This window comes from Tamandua tetradactyla, chromosome 18 (assembly GCF_023851605.1).
Source record: "Tamandua tetradactyla isolate mTamTet1 chromosome 18, mTamTet1.pri, whole genome shotgun sequence".
NCBI classification, from domain to species: Eukaryota; Metazoa; Chordata; class Mammalia; order Pilosa; family Myrmecophagidae; genus Tamandua; species Tamandua tetradactyla.
The window spans coordinates 2,723,482-2,740,603 of NC_135344.1; the positions used below are offsets into that span (position 1 = coordinate 2,723,482).

The window sequence follows — 17,122 nt, forward strand, 5'->3', positions numbered from 1 at the left end:
TAATCAATAAACATCTGCTGTACTGGAAACGCTGTTCCCCCTCCTAGGAAGATGATCCAAAAAAGGCTAGAGAGACCATTTTAAAAAAATGCTAAAGAACCAAAAAACTAATCAACTGGAGGAGAAAGGATGGTAATTCTAAAACACAACAAAATGAGCAAAAGAAGGCAAAAGAATGACTGAGAAAACAAAATCAAGTGGGGAGGAATGGAGATAAGTGAAACTTCACACAACTACCCATTTTAAAGCCTTTGAGAGAGCGAAACCTTGCTAGGTACTCTCAGCGTGACACTACTGGATGCTAGCTTGGTGGCGACACCTCTTGTGGGCTGCAGGGGGCACCCAGGGTCCAACCTGCCCAGCACCTGAGGCCGGCTCCAAGGTGTCCACCTGCTCCTCCAGACTGGTCCCCGGTGGCCCCAGCAAGCCTGGGAGGGGGCCGCAACCCTCCCTGACCTCTGAACAGGAATCACCACTGACCGTGGCCAGGGCCAGAGGGATGGCCTGAGGAGCCATCTGAGTCTGAGTCATTACCCAGTCTAAGCTCACCCTAAGGGGACACACTGGGCAGCACAGGCCTGTCCAGCCCATGCAGGGTGACTCCTCAGAGGTAGATATGGCACTTCCATGAGAGGAAAAGGGGAAGTAGAAAAGTGACCCACAGACCCTTCAGCACAGGAATTTGAAAGCAATGTCCACTTCATGAAGGAACATCAAAGACTCCTCATTTACATCCCAAGGAATATCCTGGGGCCACTGACAAGGTAGTCTGAGGCTGATCTCAAGTCCATACTCCCAAGCCAAAGGCCCGGCTGCAGCCCGGTGGCCGCCTGGCCAGCACCTCTGGCCCAGTGGGCTCCCAAACGCCTCTGAGTCTCAAATGCCCTTGAATCCCCGATGCATCCTCCTTCCCACTCCTGGACACGGGTGCCCACTGCCCGGCCTCCCGGGGTCTGCAGTGTGTGGGGAGCAGTCGGCCTTCTGCTTGGCCAGAAGGCCGACTGCTCAGCACTGGAGACAGCTGGGACAGGGCAGCTCCTTCCAGCCTGGCTGAAGGGAGCCAGATCTGGAGGGACATGTCGCACACAGAGAGGCAGCGCTCACTCCCCAGACGCCACCTGGGCGGGCCCTGACAAGTCATCTGCTCTGCGCTGATGAGGCGGCATCAATGCTTAGCCACTGCCCATGGCACACGTCTGGCCTGTCTGTGGTCCAGACCTGGGGACCCGAACGTAATGGTCAGAGGCCGAGCAGAGGGCTGGACCAGCTACAGTTCAGGGGTCAAAGGCAAGCAGAACAGAGTGAGAGTCCTCGGGGGTGCCCGGTTCAGACTCTACAAACCCCTTCCCTTCGCACAGACAGCGTACGCTCGCACGACCAGAACGGCACACTGGGACTTGAACCCTGAGACCCAGCCCTGACGGTCAGCGACAGCTGTACCTGAAGGACGCAAGCTCCCCATGGGCCGGCAAGGAGGCGGGTGGCGCGGGCGCCTGGATGTAGGAGGGCGGCCCCGAGCGTGGCGCGCTCTTCCTGATGAGCTTCCCCGTGAGCGGGTCGTAGGTGCGCACCTCAGGGCCAGGCGGGCTCCTGGGGGGTGCGGGCAGCGGGCGCAGCTCGGCGGGCGGGAAGGCGCTCTGTCTGTCGGGCAAGGCTGCGGGGCCGCTGTCCCTGCTGGACAAGAGAGAGGCATGGAGAGAGTGCCGGCCACATCCCAGCCCTGCCCCTGGAGCCCCGAATTTCAAAAGTCCCTCAAGTTCTTGACTAATGGCCTATCCAGAAGGAAGCCGAGCAAACTCTTCTGAGAAAGGAACAACGCTGGCAACCGCCAAGAAGGGACTCCTGCTCACCCTCGATGCAAACAGCCACAAGTTTTGAGGCGTGTCCACTACAACAGGCCACATAGGCCACGCGCGGATGTGCCAGCCCAACAGTCCCTGTGCCTTTCCAGACCTCTGCCTCTAGGTAAAACACTCCCGTCTCCGTTAAAGAGGAACAAAACACTTTCAAGCCTTTCCTACCAGAAACAGGCACTCTCTTTTCTTGCTCTTTTTCCCAACACATGACTCTCCCCAAACACAACATAAAAGATGAAACTTTCTTTTTTTCCACACCAACACCTTTGTGCCCTCGATTAAATTCTGCCCTCCCACTGCCCCTTTGCCCTCAGTTGACCATGTTTTCTCTACATCACCCCGAAACTCGGGAGCAGCCTTAACCTAACCACTTCCCAGCCATGCACAAAGAACACACAAACTGGGGTTTGTTACTAAAAGCCATATGGCATCTCTTTTAAAAAAAGACATGGAGTTGATGTCTGGGGATGATGGCTGTGCATGCGCTTCAAGAGGGGCTGTAGGAAAGCAGGGTGGCTAAGCGCAGGAAGGGCCCTGCGGGGCAGGACAGCAGCCAGGGCGCAGGTGGACGCTGTTCCCACTATCTCAGGGGCAGGCAGCCTCTCAGCTGACGCCTACTAGCGAGATCCCCATTCCCCTTTGGATGGGCCTGCCCGGGTGTGGGTGTCCTGCCCGCCTGGCGCCCTCACCTCTGGGCCCCGAGGTAGTCGTCCTTGAGTGGGAAGAGCTGCTCCTCCACGCGGTCCCAGCGCTCCAGGCAGCTCCACAGCCAGTCGGGGTTCACCACATGCATGTGCGCCCACTCCTGCGCCTGCCGCACCTTCTCCGTACCTAGGGGTCAAGAGGGAACCAGAGTTCGGGGGCTCGAGGGCAGGGCAACCACCAGTGAGGGGGGCAGGACCGCAGGAAGGGGCAGTGGCAGCTCCTGAAGGGAGGATGGGCACGGGGGGGTGCAGGGCCCAGAGAGCAAGGCCCTGTCCCGCCCTGTGCCCACCCCCAGGCCTGGGCCTCGGCCCCCCCACCTTCCACGCCTCTCAGGGAGTCTCACACACTCTGCGAGGAAAGGCTGTCATGATGGGGGACGAGCCCGTGGCCCCGCTGGGCCTTCCCAGAGGAAGCGTGCGCTGCCCCGGCCTGGCCCATGGCCCCACCTGCCCTCCAGCACCAGGGGAAGCCGCTGCCGCCTCCTCTTCCTCCTCCCCAACGAGGCAGGTGCCTGCCACAGCCTTCTGGTCTCCCCCTCGCCCACTCCTGCCTGGGATGGACCTCGTGCCAGCTCCAGCTCCTCCAGGGCCCTGGATGTCTGCCATGCTGCCTTCCCTCCATCCCCAGCTTCTTTTCCAAGGTCCCCAAGGCCCCTCTTCTTCAACATGGGGCCACCCCTCAGCCATCACCTGGGCCTCTGCGCTGTGCCTGGATGACACCCACTCACTGTGTGCAGCCCCCTGACACTCCTGTGCCCCACCTGGCCGTTTGGGGCCCTTCCTGCTGAACTGGACACAAGCACCAGCTGCCCAGATGCAGCAGAGACTCCATTACAAGAGGCCCACACTGTTGGAAACCCTGAGACTCTTCTCCCCCACCACTTCCCTCTCCCTCCTCTCAGCCCCCCATGGAATCCAGCAGCAAGCCTCGTCAACATGCCTTCCCTCTGGACCCCCGGTCCAGCCTGCCCTCTCTGCCATCCCCTGCCAGGCCCACTCACATACCTTCCTACCATCCCCATGAGACCTGTCCTAAAATGCCCTCCAGCCCTGCCTAGTGGCCACCCCACCCACATGGGTGACCCCCCCTTCTAAGTTAGCCCCCAGGCGCTCCTCCTCTCCTGCAAAGAACTGGCCAGTTTCCCATCATGAACTTCAAATGACACGAGCCCCCCAAGGTCTCACGTGGGCCCTCACCCCTCACAGGGTGACAAGGTCAAAACTTTTGGGAACGAGAGGACCCTCTCCACAAGGCCAAAGCAAACCCTGGCCCTCTCTGTCTGACCCACGGCTGGAAGAGACTATTTCAGGCACCTCCAGCCAACCCTCCGTCACCTCTCTGCTTTCCAAGCACACCCAGGAACCCATGCCACCTACAGGATCCCAGCCAGTGCCCACCTGCAGCTCACTGTCCCCCATTCCTGAGAGGGTCCACCCTCACTGCCACCCTGGGCCCCCTCCTCTCCCCTTCTTATGCTGGAGCCTAAACTTCTAACTTGGGCGTGCTCAAGCCCAGCCCCACCCATCCAATATAACCCGATCACGCCATTCCCCAGCTCAGCCACACCTTCTAGACCAACAATTAGGAGCCATGGACTGGGACACAGAAAGTGCTAAGGCCTTCTACTGAGCCCAGGAATTCAGGCAAGAGGCAGACGAGACCTGGGGAGGGCCAGGGCGAGGGGGTCACACCAAAACCACTGGGGAGCCCAGAAGGCCCAGCAGAAAACTGGGAGGCCTCAGTCACAGGAGGAAGCTGCACTGGGCATGGGCAGCTGCTTCGCTTCTCAGGGGCACAGGCTCTGCAGCAGTAAGACAAGCACAAGGTCTGCTTGCCACCCGCACGCTCGCAAGCAAGCGCCTTCCGCCTTGACTTCCTCCTGGAACCCTGGAAGAGGGCTCAGGAGGCCCCAAGAAGCCTGCCTCGTGCCCCTCATCTAGAGTCGTCAACACTCCACACTGAGATGGAACCTGTGTGTCACAGGCCATCCCCTCAGGTGAACACATGTACCTGGAAACCACCTCTCAACAGACACAGTCACGGGAGAAACAGAAGCTGAAGTTGTCATGAGCACTCCTTACTTGGGAAGATTTCAAATACTTGTAAGGGTTGTTTTTAAAAGTAACCAGTTCATTCTTTAAGAAACTGACTTAGGGCATTCCTTCCAACTGGCCCATAACTGAAAGCTTTCTTTTACTTTCTGAAATCTCAGAAACGCAAGGAGCATGCCTTGTGGTCAGAATGCCTGATGTGGATGTGACGGTTAATCGACCACTTTCCCACCTTAAATAAGGATACATATGTGTTGCAACTGAACTCTCTGAACTTAGTTTTCTAACTCAGAAGATCAGGCAGTGCCTCCCCCACTGCTAAGACCAGGATCTGGTGACTTGGACTGGCCAGAGGTAACGCTCCACCACCAACTCACTCTAAGAGTGTCCCCACCCCAGCCCGCCATGCCTCGTGCTCACAGAAAAGATTCTGACTTTACAGACAAAATGCAAAGAAAACTGTTCGGATCACCCAAGACGTTGTACTGCTACTGTATAACGTACCTATACAATAACAGCACAGAAAGGTCTCTAAGACATGTACAGGAAAAGAAAAAAAGAGCCAAATTAGAATTTCACTAATTTATCATTATCAATTTATGCACTTAAAAGGTAATGATTTAGGAAAACATTTCAGAAAATTCAGAGTAAAAACACAAAACTGCAGGGAGGGGCTGTGCAGCAGTGGGCTCAGATGTGGACTTGCCGGCAAGGGTTCCAGCTGCTGGGGCTGAAATCACTGACACATGAGACTCATCTTTGGCTGACCGTACCTGCGGCCGGCTAAGGGGAGCGCCTTCTGCCTGAATGATATTTAATGTCATCAACCGGAAGCTTAAAAGAGCAAAGTCAGGAGAGAAAGAAGCAGCTCAGCTCAGCTCAGCTCAACCCCAGATGTCTGGAGATGCAGAGGCAACACCTGGGGAAACCAGAACTGCTTGAACCCAGAAGTCGGGAGAGAGGCGGACGCCAGAGTGCCTCCCCAAATTAGTAAACTGCTAACTAAATAAACCCCCTTTAGAAGAGCCAATCCATCTCAGATGTACTGCATGCTGGCAGCATTAGAAAGTAAGAATACAATAAGGCCAATGCAGACATCCTATATAGACCAGAAGCACAAGTGTCCACGTGGGGAGGAGGGGAGGGGCACACGTGCGTCTACGGGGGGGAGGGGCACCCACGTGTCCACCTGGGGGGAGGGGAGGGGCAAACGTGTGTCTATGGGAAGGAGGCACCACGTGTCCACCTGGGGGGAGGGGAGGGGCACCCACGTGTCCACCTGGGGGGCAGGGGAGGGGCATGCGTGTGTCTACGGGGGGTGGCACCCGTGTGTCCACCTGGGGAGAGGGGAGGGGCAGCGCGTGTGTCCACCTGGGGGGAGGGGCACCTGCGTGTCCACCCCGGGGAGGGGACGAATGCACTGGGCCATACCACATGTCTACTTACCAGCCCTGGCGGCCACAAGGTGGGTGGCCCTGTCGGCGGCACCCAACCCAGGCCCCAGGTCTGGGAGCACCCTGGCCCCCAGGGCTGTGGCGTGGTAGTGCTCGCGTGTCTTCTCCACGGGGAAGTTGGTGGGGTGCAGCCCGCTGAACACCAGGACCACATCAGCCAGCACTCGGCTCCGGAGTTCAGGCACGATCCTGCGGATATCGGGCGCCTCGGCGGCCTCGTGGAGGAGGAAGCGGTCGTACTTGGTGTAGTAGTCGGCGTGCACGCGCACCAGGATCTCCTCCAGGTGAATCAGGTGGTCATCGTGGTCTGCATCCACCTCCGCCTCTGCTTCCTCCTCTTCCTCCAGGCTCTGGTCCAAGGACTCGCCCGCTGTGATGCCGGACTGCTCGCTGTTCTGGGACTCGGTCTCCGCCTCTTTGCGGTCTGCAAGGCCGTTGCCCAGCCCGCACAGCCCCTCCTGCTCGTTCTCCTCCTGCCCGTCGGGGTCACGGCCCTTGTCGTGCGGGCGGACGCTGCAGCCGGCCTCCCCGGGACGCTTCGCCCCGCCGGGCCTCTCCCCGTGGCCGTCAGGGCCACCCAACTGCGGCAGGGTCTCTAGCCTGTCCTGGGGGTCTGTGGGCCGTCTCCGGCCTCCTCTCTCCTCGCTTTCGCTCTCAGAGGCCGATGAGGAGGATACCTTCTGGCCATCTGGCCCACTGTTGCTCTCGCTGTCGCTGGATAAGTCAAAACCCAAATCGCTGCCCTGGGGGCCTGGAGCGACTGGTCTCTGGGCAGCTCCCTGGGGCTCCTCCACGGTCACTGAGGTGCCACTGCTTGTGCCCCCGGCTGAGGGGCCTGGGACAGCAGGCAAGGAGTCCCTCCCGTCTCCCTTCTCGTGCACATGCAAGTCCCCTCTGCAAGAGTCAGTGGCCGCAGCCTCAGCGCCGTTCAGCGCCTTCGAGGCCCTCCCGAGGCCGTTGCTGTGCACCAGGCTGCAGGCAGGAGAGCCCTGCTCGGGGGCGTCGGCGGGCTGGGGCTGCTCGGGGGCGTCGGCACCTTTACAGGAAGGGCTCGCTGGACGTGCACACACAAGAAAGAACGCCGTTACATGATGTTAACTAGCGGTACCTTAAAGTCAGCATGCCTCCCATGACTGCTTGAGCCTAACAGTCTTCTAGAATAAGGACAGGCCAACCTCTTCTGCAAAGAGCCAGGTGGTCAATGTTTTAGGCTTTATGGGCCATATATGGTCTCTTTGTTTTGTTTTTCCCCACCATTTAAAAAATGCAAAGGATTCTCCAAGCTTGTCGCTGCACATGCTGGCGGCCGCTGCACTTGCCTGCCTATTTTGGGTGACAGCAGGGATGAAGCACCTGCCGCTGGGGGTCCATCTTTCAGGGCCAGGACCCCCATGCCCCACTCTTGGGGACGACAGCAGTGACTGCCTGACTCAAACATGTCATCTGAACACCCAACACCATCAGAAACACTTCACAGCTTTCACTTTTCACGAGACAGACTGTGCCTGGCAGAGCTGTGTTACACCGCTGAGACAGGCACATCACGGCCAACAGGACTCGGGGCACTTCTGGGGCATGGCTCGCCATGCACCACATCCCAGCCCACTCCAGAATGCCTCGGCCAAGTTCTGGCTGCATGTGCTTCTAAAGGGCAACCAGGACGAAAGGAAGTATTTCTCAGTATTAAATAAAGCAGCATTCTTTTATCTTTATTCAATTGGGAACTGTTCAGCTAGTGCTATTTAAAAAAGAAAACTAAACTGAAATAACAGCACACTTTTTGGTACTACACAAATAAACACATCAATGTCCGTTAACTATGGAAATGTAACACAGATAAAAGAAAAACGAATTAACTGAATCTTGAATTTATAGCAGCCAAAACAGGGATGTGAGAATCTAGAGAGACAGCTGAGAAACCACGGCGCCAACCACTCCCAAGGGCCAGGAGGAGGCCCACCTCTCTTCCTCGCTGGCGGCTCCCGGGCCCCAGGGGGGGCATGGATGTCACCTGTGCCCTGGAAGTACACGTATTTCTTCACGGTTATCAGGTTGGGGGCAAACTTCCAGACATCCTCCCGGTCATCAATGATGCAAACCATTGAGTCTCCACAAGGAAAGAGATTTCTAGAAGCGAAAATGTTCCAGTATTAGCACAATTAAAAAAAACAATACTTAAAAAGTAGAATAATACTTCATTTCGTTAAGCATAAATAAGTTTAGGATTTGTATTAATTAGAAACAGAAAAGCTGTACTGAATGGCTTCTGTCTAGCTCATATTTAAATTCTGAAAATACCCAAAGGGAATATTATTAAAATAGTTATACTTTTCTCTACTGCTTTTGGAAATCCTCAACAGGGGATGGAGAGAGCGACGTGACTCAGGGGCAGAGTTCTCACTGGCCATGTCAGAGACTCAGGTTCAATTCCCAGTGCCTGCCCATGCAAAAAACAAAACAGGAGTTGGTGACTTTTCCCTCAAAGGTGTTGCAGGGTAAAAGCAGACAAGAGTGAGTGAACAGGCAAGGCTGTGTCCCAACAAAACAAAACAAAAACAGGGACAAGCCCCCTGGCCACCGTGTGCTGATCTCTAAGAGAGGAGAGTGCTTACTCCACCCTCAGTTGTTTAAAATAAAACAACTGTGTCCCTGAGACATCAGGTGAGGTGTGGAGCTCCCAGGGGTGGACGGGACAGGCGAGGTGGGAGTGGGGGTGCCAAGGAGGAGCCTTTGGGCTGACACAAGGCCAAAGAGCTGGGCCCTGACTACAGCCTGTAATTTTGAGGTTCAAACAGGTAAGCTGGAGCATTGGAAACTCAGAAGGATGACTGCTTTTCCATCCTGTGGGGTCAGAAAAGAAAAAGAAACCCAGAACTGTCTGCTATGCTGCAGGCTTCCAGCTACCAAGAGAGAGTACACAAACCAGGACAAAAGAGCCACACGTTCAAACTGTATTAACAGCAGTTTCTATGAAGAGATATTTTTTTTTGTTTTTAAATGCAAACATGGTAGCTAAAATGGTTTATGTCATTAATGCTTTCTGGGACATTTAACTCCAGATGAGGGAGAGATCCAACAGCCCATTTAAAACATGCTGAGTAGGGGAGAAATACAGCCAGACAGCTCCCAGCGGCCCCTGGAGGGCCCCGTCCCATCCCTGTCTTCACCCCCACCACCATCTGAAACACTAACAGCTTCCCTTAGACTTGACTTTTGTCCTCGGCAATTGGCTCACTCTGAAGCTAACTAGTGGAAAACAAAAATCTGTTTTAAAACAAGTAGTATTAACTTGAATAGGCCACACAGCCTGCCTGGATTTCCTAAAATGAAATGTTTAGGTAAAGGGCCAGCACAGTCTCTCACGAAAAAGTTCTCATCATGTTACTGAAATGGCTAGGACTTATCTTTCTGAGCAGACATAGGGAAGTTTCTTACAGAGAGTCAGCAAGGAATGTCCAAGCACCTAAGTCTCTCAAATGGGAGTGGGGGAAGAAAATCCCATGACAGAAGCCTCAGGGAGAGGACAGAGAAGAGGTGCAGGTCATAGGAAGGAAGAGATGGGAACTGTCAGATGCCGGCCACATGGGAGCACAATATATAAGGCTCTATAAACTACATATGGAATCAGCTCCTAAGAAAACCGTAAACCAGAAATGCCAAAGCCAATGCCACAGAAAGGAACAAGTGATTCAGCACAGCAACTATAAGTGAAGTCACCCCAAAACCTTCTGCTGCATTTTCCTGGTGCCCCATGGCCCCCATGGCCCCTCCCCTTGATGCTCTCCCCTCCAGGCTCCTGCCCCATCACCCGATCCCAGAGCCCCCGGAAGCCCCAGCCATCCCTGGGCATGTCAAGTTAAAAGAGCAGAGCGCCTGGACACTGTGAAGTGGTGGGAGCTGCCTCTCCAGCTATGAGATTTAACAGTTCCAAGAGAGGCCTCTGAATAAGAACAAAAATCGAAAAGCTGGAGCTACTAGAATGATCACCCAGGGTAAGTTTGATTAAGAAATAGATACATGAATGCTTTTTGCAGTACTAAAACAGTAAGATTTTTTTCTTTCATTAAAAATGATTGTAGTCTTTTGTTTTGCTTTTTAAAAATACAGTTACAAAGATGTAAATATCATGCTTATAATTAAGAGGGGAACACTCAGTGGTCACAGAAAGTACCATGACTAGCTAACACTGAAACTGTGACCCTCATTTGTATAAAATCAGAATACCACATGGCAACTTTAATTCAAACAAGATGCATTAAACACCTATTCTACATACTGAGCTACAGGAGGGATCAATGGCCTCTTGCTTCAAGACTCTTACTTTCTAGTAGAGAAGGCAGAATATAAGCACGTAAGTAAACAAAGTAACAAGTGGTACGACGGAACTTCAATACAAGAATTAATAAAAAATGACATAAGCATTAAGTGAGAAAGAGATGAGTTCTGTCCGGGGATAAGGAAGCGTCATGGGCGGAGGTGGGAGAGTTTACCGGCCTGACAGGTGGGGCTGAGGTGGGCAGCTGGCCTCACTCATCTCCCTCCAGGTGCACGCCACACAGTCTGCACACTCCTGTAAGGGCGCGGACAGACCCTGCTCTCGGCAGAGGGAAAGTCGCACCCGGCCCAACGTGTGAGTGTGCACTGTGGGGGTACATGGCCAGAAGAGGTGGGAGGTGGGCAAGGCCACCTGGCAGAGTGAGGAATGCAGAGCCTGTGCTAGACCATGCTCAGGCTCCTCACTGATGAAACAGGCTGCGAGAGTTCCCGTGTGGCAGTGCTGCTGTGGACAGCAGCACGTCCATCAGGCCTGGTGCCGAAGGTTCCTCAAGGCTGGCACTGTGCGCTCCTCCACCTCCCTCACCTGTGGTTAGGAGAACATGATGGGGGCTAGTTCCAGGCAGCAGGTCACAGGAGATGAGTATGGGCTCTAGGAGAGCAGCGGGGGCTGTCAGGGCAGTGGGCAGTGAGGTGGAAGCTAAAGTCCAGTTGAAGAAACTATCCAGAGGTGAGCTGACTAGCCCCGAGGGATCAGGTTAGGAGGGAGGGGTGCGGAGGAGACAATGGCACTTTGTGGTCCCTGCAGGACCAATAAGAGGGCAAGGACCATCACAGGCAAGGGGAGGGGGAGGACAAGGTCCAGCTCAGAAGATACTATGAGCTTTCTGAAGTTAACAATAAAATAGGGGGGGCGGGCCGCGGTGGCTCAGCGGGCAAGAGTGCTTGCCTGCCATGCCGGAGGACCCCGGTTCGATTCCCGGCCCAGCCCATGTAAAAAACAAACAAATAAACAAAATATAATAAAACAAGAAAATGTTTAAAGATGTTTCCCTTTCTTCCTCCCTTCCTTCCTTCCTTCTCTCTGTCTTTCCTTCCCTTCCTCCCTCTTTCTAAAAAAAAAAAAAAAATAGGGGTAGGGTGGGGCAATTCCCAGAAAATGTTACATACAGAATTATCACCATACTTCTCAAAAGGCAATTTTAAAATAGGACCTGAATAAGCGACCTGTGTTGGTGATGAACACAGCCACATACATACCTGAGGTTCCCTGTTTTAGAAAATGGGTCAATACATTCGTCCCTCGATAATATTCGATGAGAAAAAAGCTTCTTCTCAGGGTCTAAAAATCCTTTTAAAAAGAAAAAAAGACACAGTTCAAACACTCGTGCTTCAACCTGATACCCGAGACGGTGGAGGGGGCATGGTGCACTTAGCGCCCGACTCCCCATGGCCACCTGCCAGCTCGTCCCCTGCGGTCCAGTGGCGAGCACAAGGCTACAGCTGTCACCTCGGAGGCCATCTGGGACTTGCTGCTGAGTTGCGTCCAGCAGAGATGGGAGAGCCCACCGTGGTCTCCGCCACCTGCAGTGGGCTGCGGACTTCCACACCACCTGTGGCTGCACCTGGTTTATTCTCCACCACCCCCGAGTCCCCTGCAAACTCCACTGCCGGCTGGGACGGATGACAGAGAAAATGCTATAAATGAAGACTTTCTTCTCTCAAGCTCTAAGAGCAGATTTCTACCACTCACATGCTTTGCGGCAGAAACATACAGAAATGTCAGTGCCAGCTACTTTATGCATTACATGCCACATTTTAAAAGTTCTGCAAATTTAGGTAGCAGCATGGAAACTTATATGATAAAACCAAGTGATATTCCTAATGTATTTTATATTACATACTAAACAGCTAGTGGGAGGAGGCAGTTTTCTGCCAAGTAATTACCTGCTTATACTTATTAACACCTATTAATCACAAAGTCTAGTTTAATTTTTAAAAAGAAACTCCTAGAAGAGCTTCAAGTATGTATGGATGATAACAATAAAAGTGTACCTGCCTGAATGCCTTAAATAATGCTATCTGCAGAAACACATTCTACTTTTTAGAAGTGACCAAGGCAACAATCCACAAACAGGCCAAGAGCTCTTGAGACCTTGGATTTGCATCTCTCAATCTGTAAATTCAATCCATTTTCTGATCTTAATGTTTTCTGTCTTATAAGGCTGCAAAGTTTTAATTTAACATTATTCATTTAAAAGCACCCACATTTTATAAAAGACTAAAGAATATAAATGCTAATATAAATTGCTCATTTACACATAGTAAATCTATCTCAGTTTGTGAAAGTAGGAGTGCTAAATGAAAACAACACATGTTGTTAGTATAGATCGACATATGCCCTTCTGCTTGTTTATTCTCGTCATAAAATATATTAAAGGTGTGAAGTCCAATGTCAGGTAAAGAATGTAATTTCACCACCCATTTAAAAGGTTCTGGGGGAAAAAACCTCACTGTAATTAGAAAGACTCAGAAAGAAATATTTCAACCCCATACCACCGAAGAACCTGAAAGCATAAATTTAGAGATGTCAGAAACAGGAATTCTACTGCCCCTTCAGGTGCAAGATACTGTGTTTAACAGCATTCACAGCACAGTAGCTGGTTCGCTATCTGGAACTTTGCTAGCAATAGTAGATGTGGGAATGAATAAAGCTCAATACTCCCTCCAAAAGCATACGCGGTGGGGTGACTGCCAGGGGCAGGTCATTTCTGTACCACAGAGGGGGTGGGCAGACCCCTGTACTTCACTGTTACCTGCAGAGCTAAGAGGGCAGACCAGGTATCCTGGAGGCACTTTTGAATTCGGACTCAATATAAGCACAAACACGGATAATCCATCTTTTCTAAGGACATAAACTTTTAAGTCAAATATTGTCTAAATCAGTGTTTCCCAAATGTCAAACACTGAAGCTTCACCTTCAAAATGCAACACTCCCTTATTTCACCAGTGTTTCTGTTGCTGACGGCTTCAAACCACCTCCCTCCAGCACCCCACCCCCATAACTTCCCTTACCCTCTGTGAAGGGACCTGTGGGGTCACAGGCCTGATACACACACCTCTAACATACGCTAAAATATGCACATTTTAATTAAAATAGAAAAGCTTCTCTGTGGCCGCCCAAATGTCACTTTGCACGCCACTGGCACCCATATCCTCATGGGTGTTTGCCACCTCTGGACAATTCATTCCCATCAAGCACGGACACAAGGTTCCAAAGCCTTGGGGTCACAGGTTCATTAGCATTCCACTAACAGAAATGCCTGGATCAAATCAATCCTATAAAGAAAACCTAGGTTCTATGTGAACACTGGAGCCATCCAGTGGCTAATACTAGAACTTAATGAAATTATTAGTCTCTACAACCATCTAACGGAGAAGTGCCCAAAGCTCTTTTATACTAGCGCATGTTCTCTGAAAGCTGTAACAGTTCAACACTGCAGTCTCACGGGAAAAGAGGACACTCAGGGACCACCTTGGGACAAAACGAGACCAGGGGTGAGAGCGAAGCCTGGGCCGCAGGGTCTCCTCTGCAAACTGCCACACTGACTGAGACAATCTCCGCCGATCCCTCCAGCCACAGGTGGACAGGTCCACCTGCAGACAAGCTGCTGCCTCCATTACATGCTGTCCACACCCTTGGTGTGAGGGCCAATTCCCCTTATGATGGAAATGGAATGGGCTGGCAATGTGCTCCTAAGGGTTTCATAGAGATAAAATTTACATGCCCTGAAGTTCACCTGTTTAAACTGTACAATTCAATGGAATTTAGCTTATTTACAGAGTTCTACAATCATCACTGTAATCTAATTTTAGAACATTACCCATTATCCCCCAAAGATGCCACCAATACTTCCTTTTCCATCCCTTGTGCTTCCTGCAGCCAATCTACAGTTACCGCTTCCACACAGTGGGGTTAGGGAAGCGATGCCCCCGCCATGTGGAAAATCCAAATAAATTTTTTTTAGTGTTTCAGCAACTCTCTAGCTGCCTCTCCTGTTGCTTTTATATTCATGGGTTGAATCTCTTTGTAACTGGCCTTTGCTGGCCTGAAAATCCATAGAGGCAGACCTTTAACCTTTATTTCCCTTCAGGGAATCATATAAAGACTTAGCCTTTTCTTGTATGATGCCAGAGCCTACTGGAATGACTTTTTAATAACAATCCAGCACCCAAAGGAAGGCTGCACTTTCTAGGCGGAAAAGACGTGGCTTTGTGTTTTATCCAAATGCTTCGCAATTGGTGGTGGAGCTGCAGCCATGGCCCCACGGATCTCCTCTTCTTGTGTGGCCTCCTGTTGACTCTAACACTGGAATGGTGGCCAATTGCAGCAGCCATTTTGCCAAAACGAAGCATACCAAACAATTCTACTTTTCCCTTCAAATTCATCACTTTCTGCTGTTTCTTGGGAGCACTTTCCAAACACTTGGGACCCATGATTTTACTTCCACAAAACTCCACCAAAATTAACCTTAATAAGAAAATCAAATGTCCTGAACACAAGAGAAAATCACAAAGCATGTGAAGAAGAAATGGCCCAGCCAAACGACCAAACCAAACTTCCAGAGGGGACACAGAATATGGAACAAGAATACTTATAAAGAAATAAAGCGACATCAGGCCAAGATGGTGGCTTAGCGAAGGGTGGGATTTAGTTCGTACTCCAGAGCAGTTAGCAAATAGCAAGGAACAGGACAGAACAACTGCTGGGGCCACGTCCGTGATCAGACACGCAGCGTACCCCAGTCTGGACCAGCTGGACCAGCTACTAGCTCACCCAGAACCATGAGTTCCCCAAGCTGCGGAGGCCAGCGCCCCTCCCCCACAGGCTGCTTCCCAGAGGGGAAAGGAAAGAGACTTTACCAGCAGCAGGGGCTGAGCCCAACCAAATGCCAATTGTGGAATTAATTCACAAATTCTGACTACTAAAAATAGGCCCCCAGCTCAGCTGAACCTCAAGTAAAAGCGGAGGCTGCTCTTTTTGGCCCCGAGTAGAAGGGACAGGGCTGATAGAAAAAGAAAAAAAGAAACAGAGGTATTTTTGGATCAGATAGCACATTATACTTGAAAGGGTCTGGGCCCTGAAGGAAAGGAGGGGGCACATACAACCTGAAGGTACACAAAGCAACACACCAACTTAGCTCTTGATTGGCAAACCCTGCTCGGGAAAGGACTTTTCTCTTTCCTTTTGGTGGCTGTGTTTCTATGGATTGATTTACTCTTTGGGTACAGCTGTAAGGCTTCTCGGGCACCACCTGCTCCAGGGACAGGCAGAATTGAGCTTGTCTGAGAGTTTGTCTGGAGTGTGTAACTTCCACAGGAGAGAGGTGGGGCCCAGTTCAGGTAGAATCCCTCCCTTAAGGAACTCAGACACCAGGGCTTGGTAATTTGAAGCCATTAAAACCAGTCTACAACCTCTCCTCTGCCTCCACCACACCCCCAGCAGGGAGAGTCTGCTGAAGTTAAAGGTGCCACATCATCTTATGCTGGTGGGACCTGCAGGCAGACAAGCACCATATACTGGGCAGGATAAGAAAAACAGAGTCCAGAGACTTCACAGGAAAGTCTTTCAACCTTCTGGGTCTCACCCTCAGGGAAAACCGACACAGGTGACTCTTTTCTCCTGATAGGAGGCCAGTTTGGTCTGGGAAAATCTGGCTGGGGTCTATATTACCTAAGTAGACCCTCCTAAGGGGTTTAAAAAAAAAAAAAAGGGTACCATTCAGGCAGGGCAAGAAACAAGAAAACAAGAACTGAAAAATTCTGATCTGTTAAACAAAACTTAAGCTAGAGGTTTAGAATAACCTGAACTGAATGTCAAAGAACAGATAGGCAACAAATTCATCCAGCAAGAAAACCCTAGGTAAAAAAGTAAAAACAATCTCCACAATTAACTAATTAAGGAAATTAAATGCCTAGATGCCAACAAAAAATAACAAATCATACTAGGAAAATTGAAGATATGGCCCAGTCAAAGGAACAAACCAACAATTCAAATGAGATACAGGAGTTGAAACAATTAATTCAGAATGTTCGAAAAGACATGGAAAACCTCATTAAAAAATCAATTAACTGAGGGAAGATATAAAGAAGGCAAGAAATGAACAAAAAGAAGTAAAAAGTCTGAAAAAACAAATCACAGAACTTATGGGAAGGAAAGGCACAGTAGAAGAGATGAAAAAAACGATGGAAACCTACAATGTCAGATTTCAAGAGGCAGAAGATAGGATTAGTGAACTGAAGGAGGGGACATCTGAAATCCGACAAGCAAAAGAAAATATAGGGAAAAGAATGAAAAAATATGAGCAGGGACACAGGGAACAGAATGACAACATGAAGAACGTGAATATACGTTTTGTGGGTGTCCCAGAAGGAGAAGGGAAGGGAAAAGGAGAAGAATAACTAATGGAGGAAATATCACTGAAAATTCCCCAACTCTTATGAAAGACTTAAAATTACAGATCCAAGAAGTGTAGTGTACCCTAAACAGAACAGATCCAAACAGACGCACTCCAAGACACTTACTAATTAGAATGTCAGATGTCAAAGAGAGAGTATCTTGAAAGCAGCAAAAGAAAAGCAATCCGTCACAACAACGGAGGCCCAATAAAACTATGCGTAGATTTCTCAGCAGAAACCATGGAGGCAAGAAGACAGTGGGATGATATATTTAAGTTACTAAAAGAGAAAAACTGCCAACCAAGAATTCTCTATCCAGCAA

The 17,122-nt window shown here is 51.0% G+C and overlaps 1 protein-coding gene across 5 annotated transcripts in view; it reads right to left on the reverse strand.

The window, feature by feature from the left end:
• CTDP1 (CTD phosphatase subunit 1) overlaps positions 1 to 17,122 on the reverse strand; it is a 145,589-nt gene that overhangs the window by 57,864 nt on the left and 70,603 nt on the right. For 3 of the 5 annotated variants that reach the window (XM_077135173.1, XM_077135175.1, XM_077135177.1), the window contains exons 6-10: positions 11,602 to 11,692; positions 8,027 to 8,193; positions 6,059 to 7,120; positions 2,546 to 2,687; positions 1,441 to 1,674 (exon numbers count right to left, since the gene is read on the reverse strand). In XM_077135173.1, the coding sequence (XP_076991288.1) occupies positions 1,441 to 1,674; positions 2,546 to 2,687; positions 6,059 to 7,120; positions 8,027 to 8,193; positions 11,602 to 11,692 (1,696 nt within the window). The remainder of the gene's footprint in view (positions 1 to 1,440; positions 1,675 to 2,545; positions 2,688 to 6,058; positions 7,121 to 8,026; positions 8,194 to 11,601; positions 11,693 to 17,122) is intronic. The other 2 variants (XM_077135174.1, XM_077135176.1) reach the window with 2 other exon arrangements.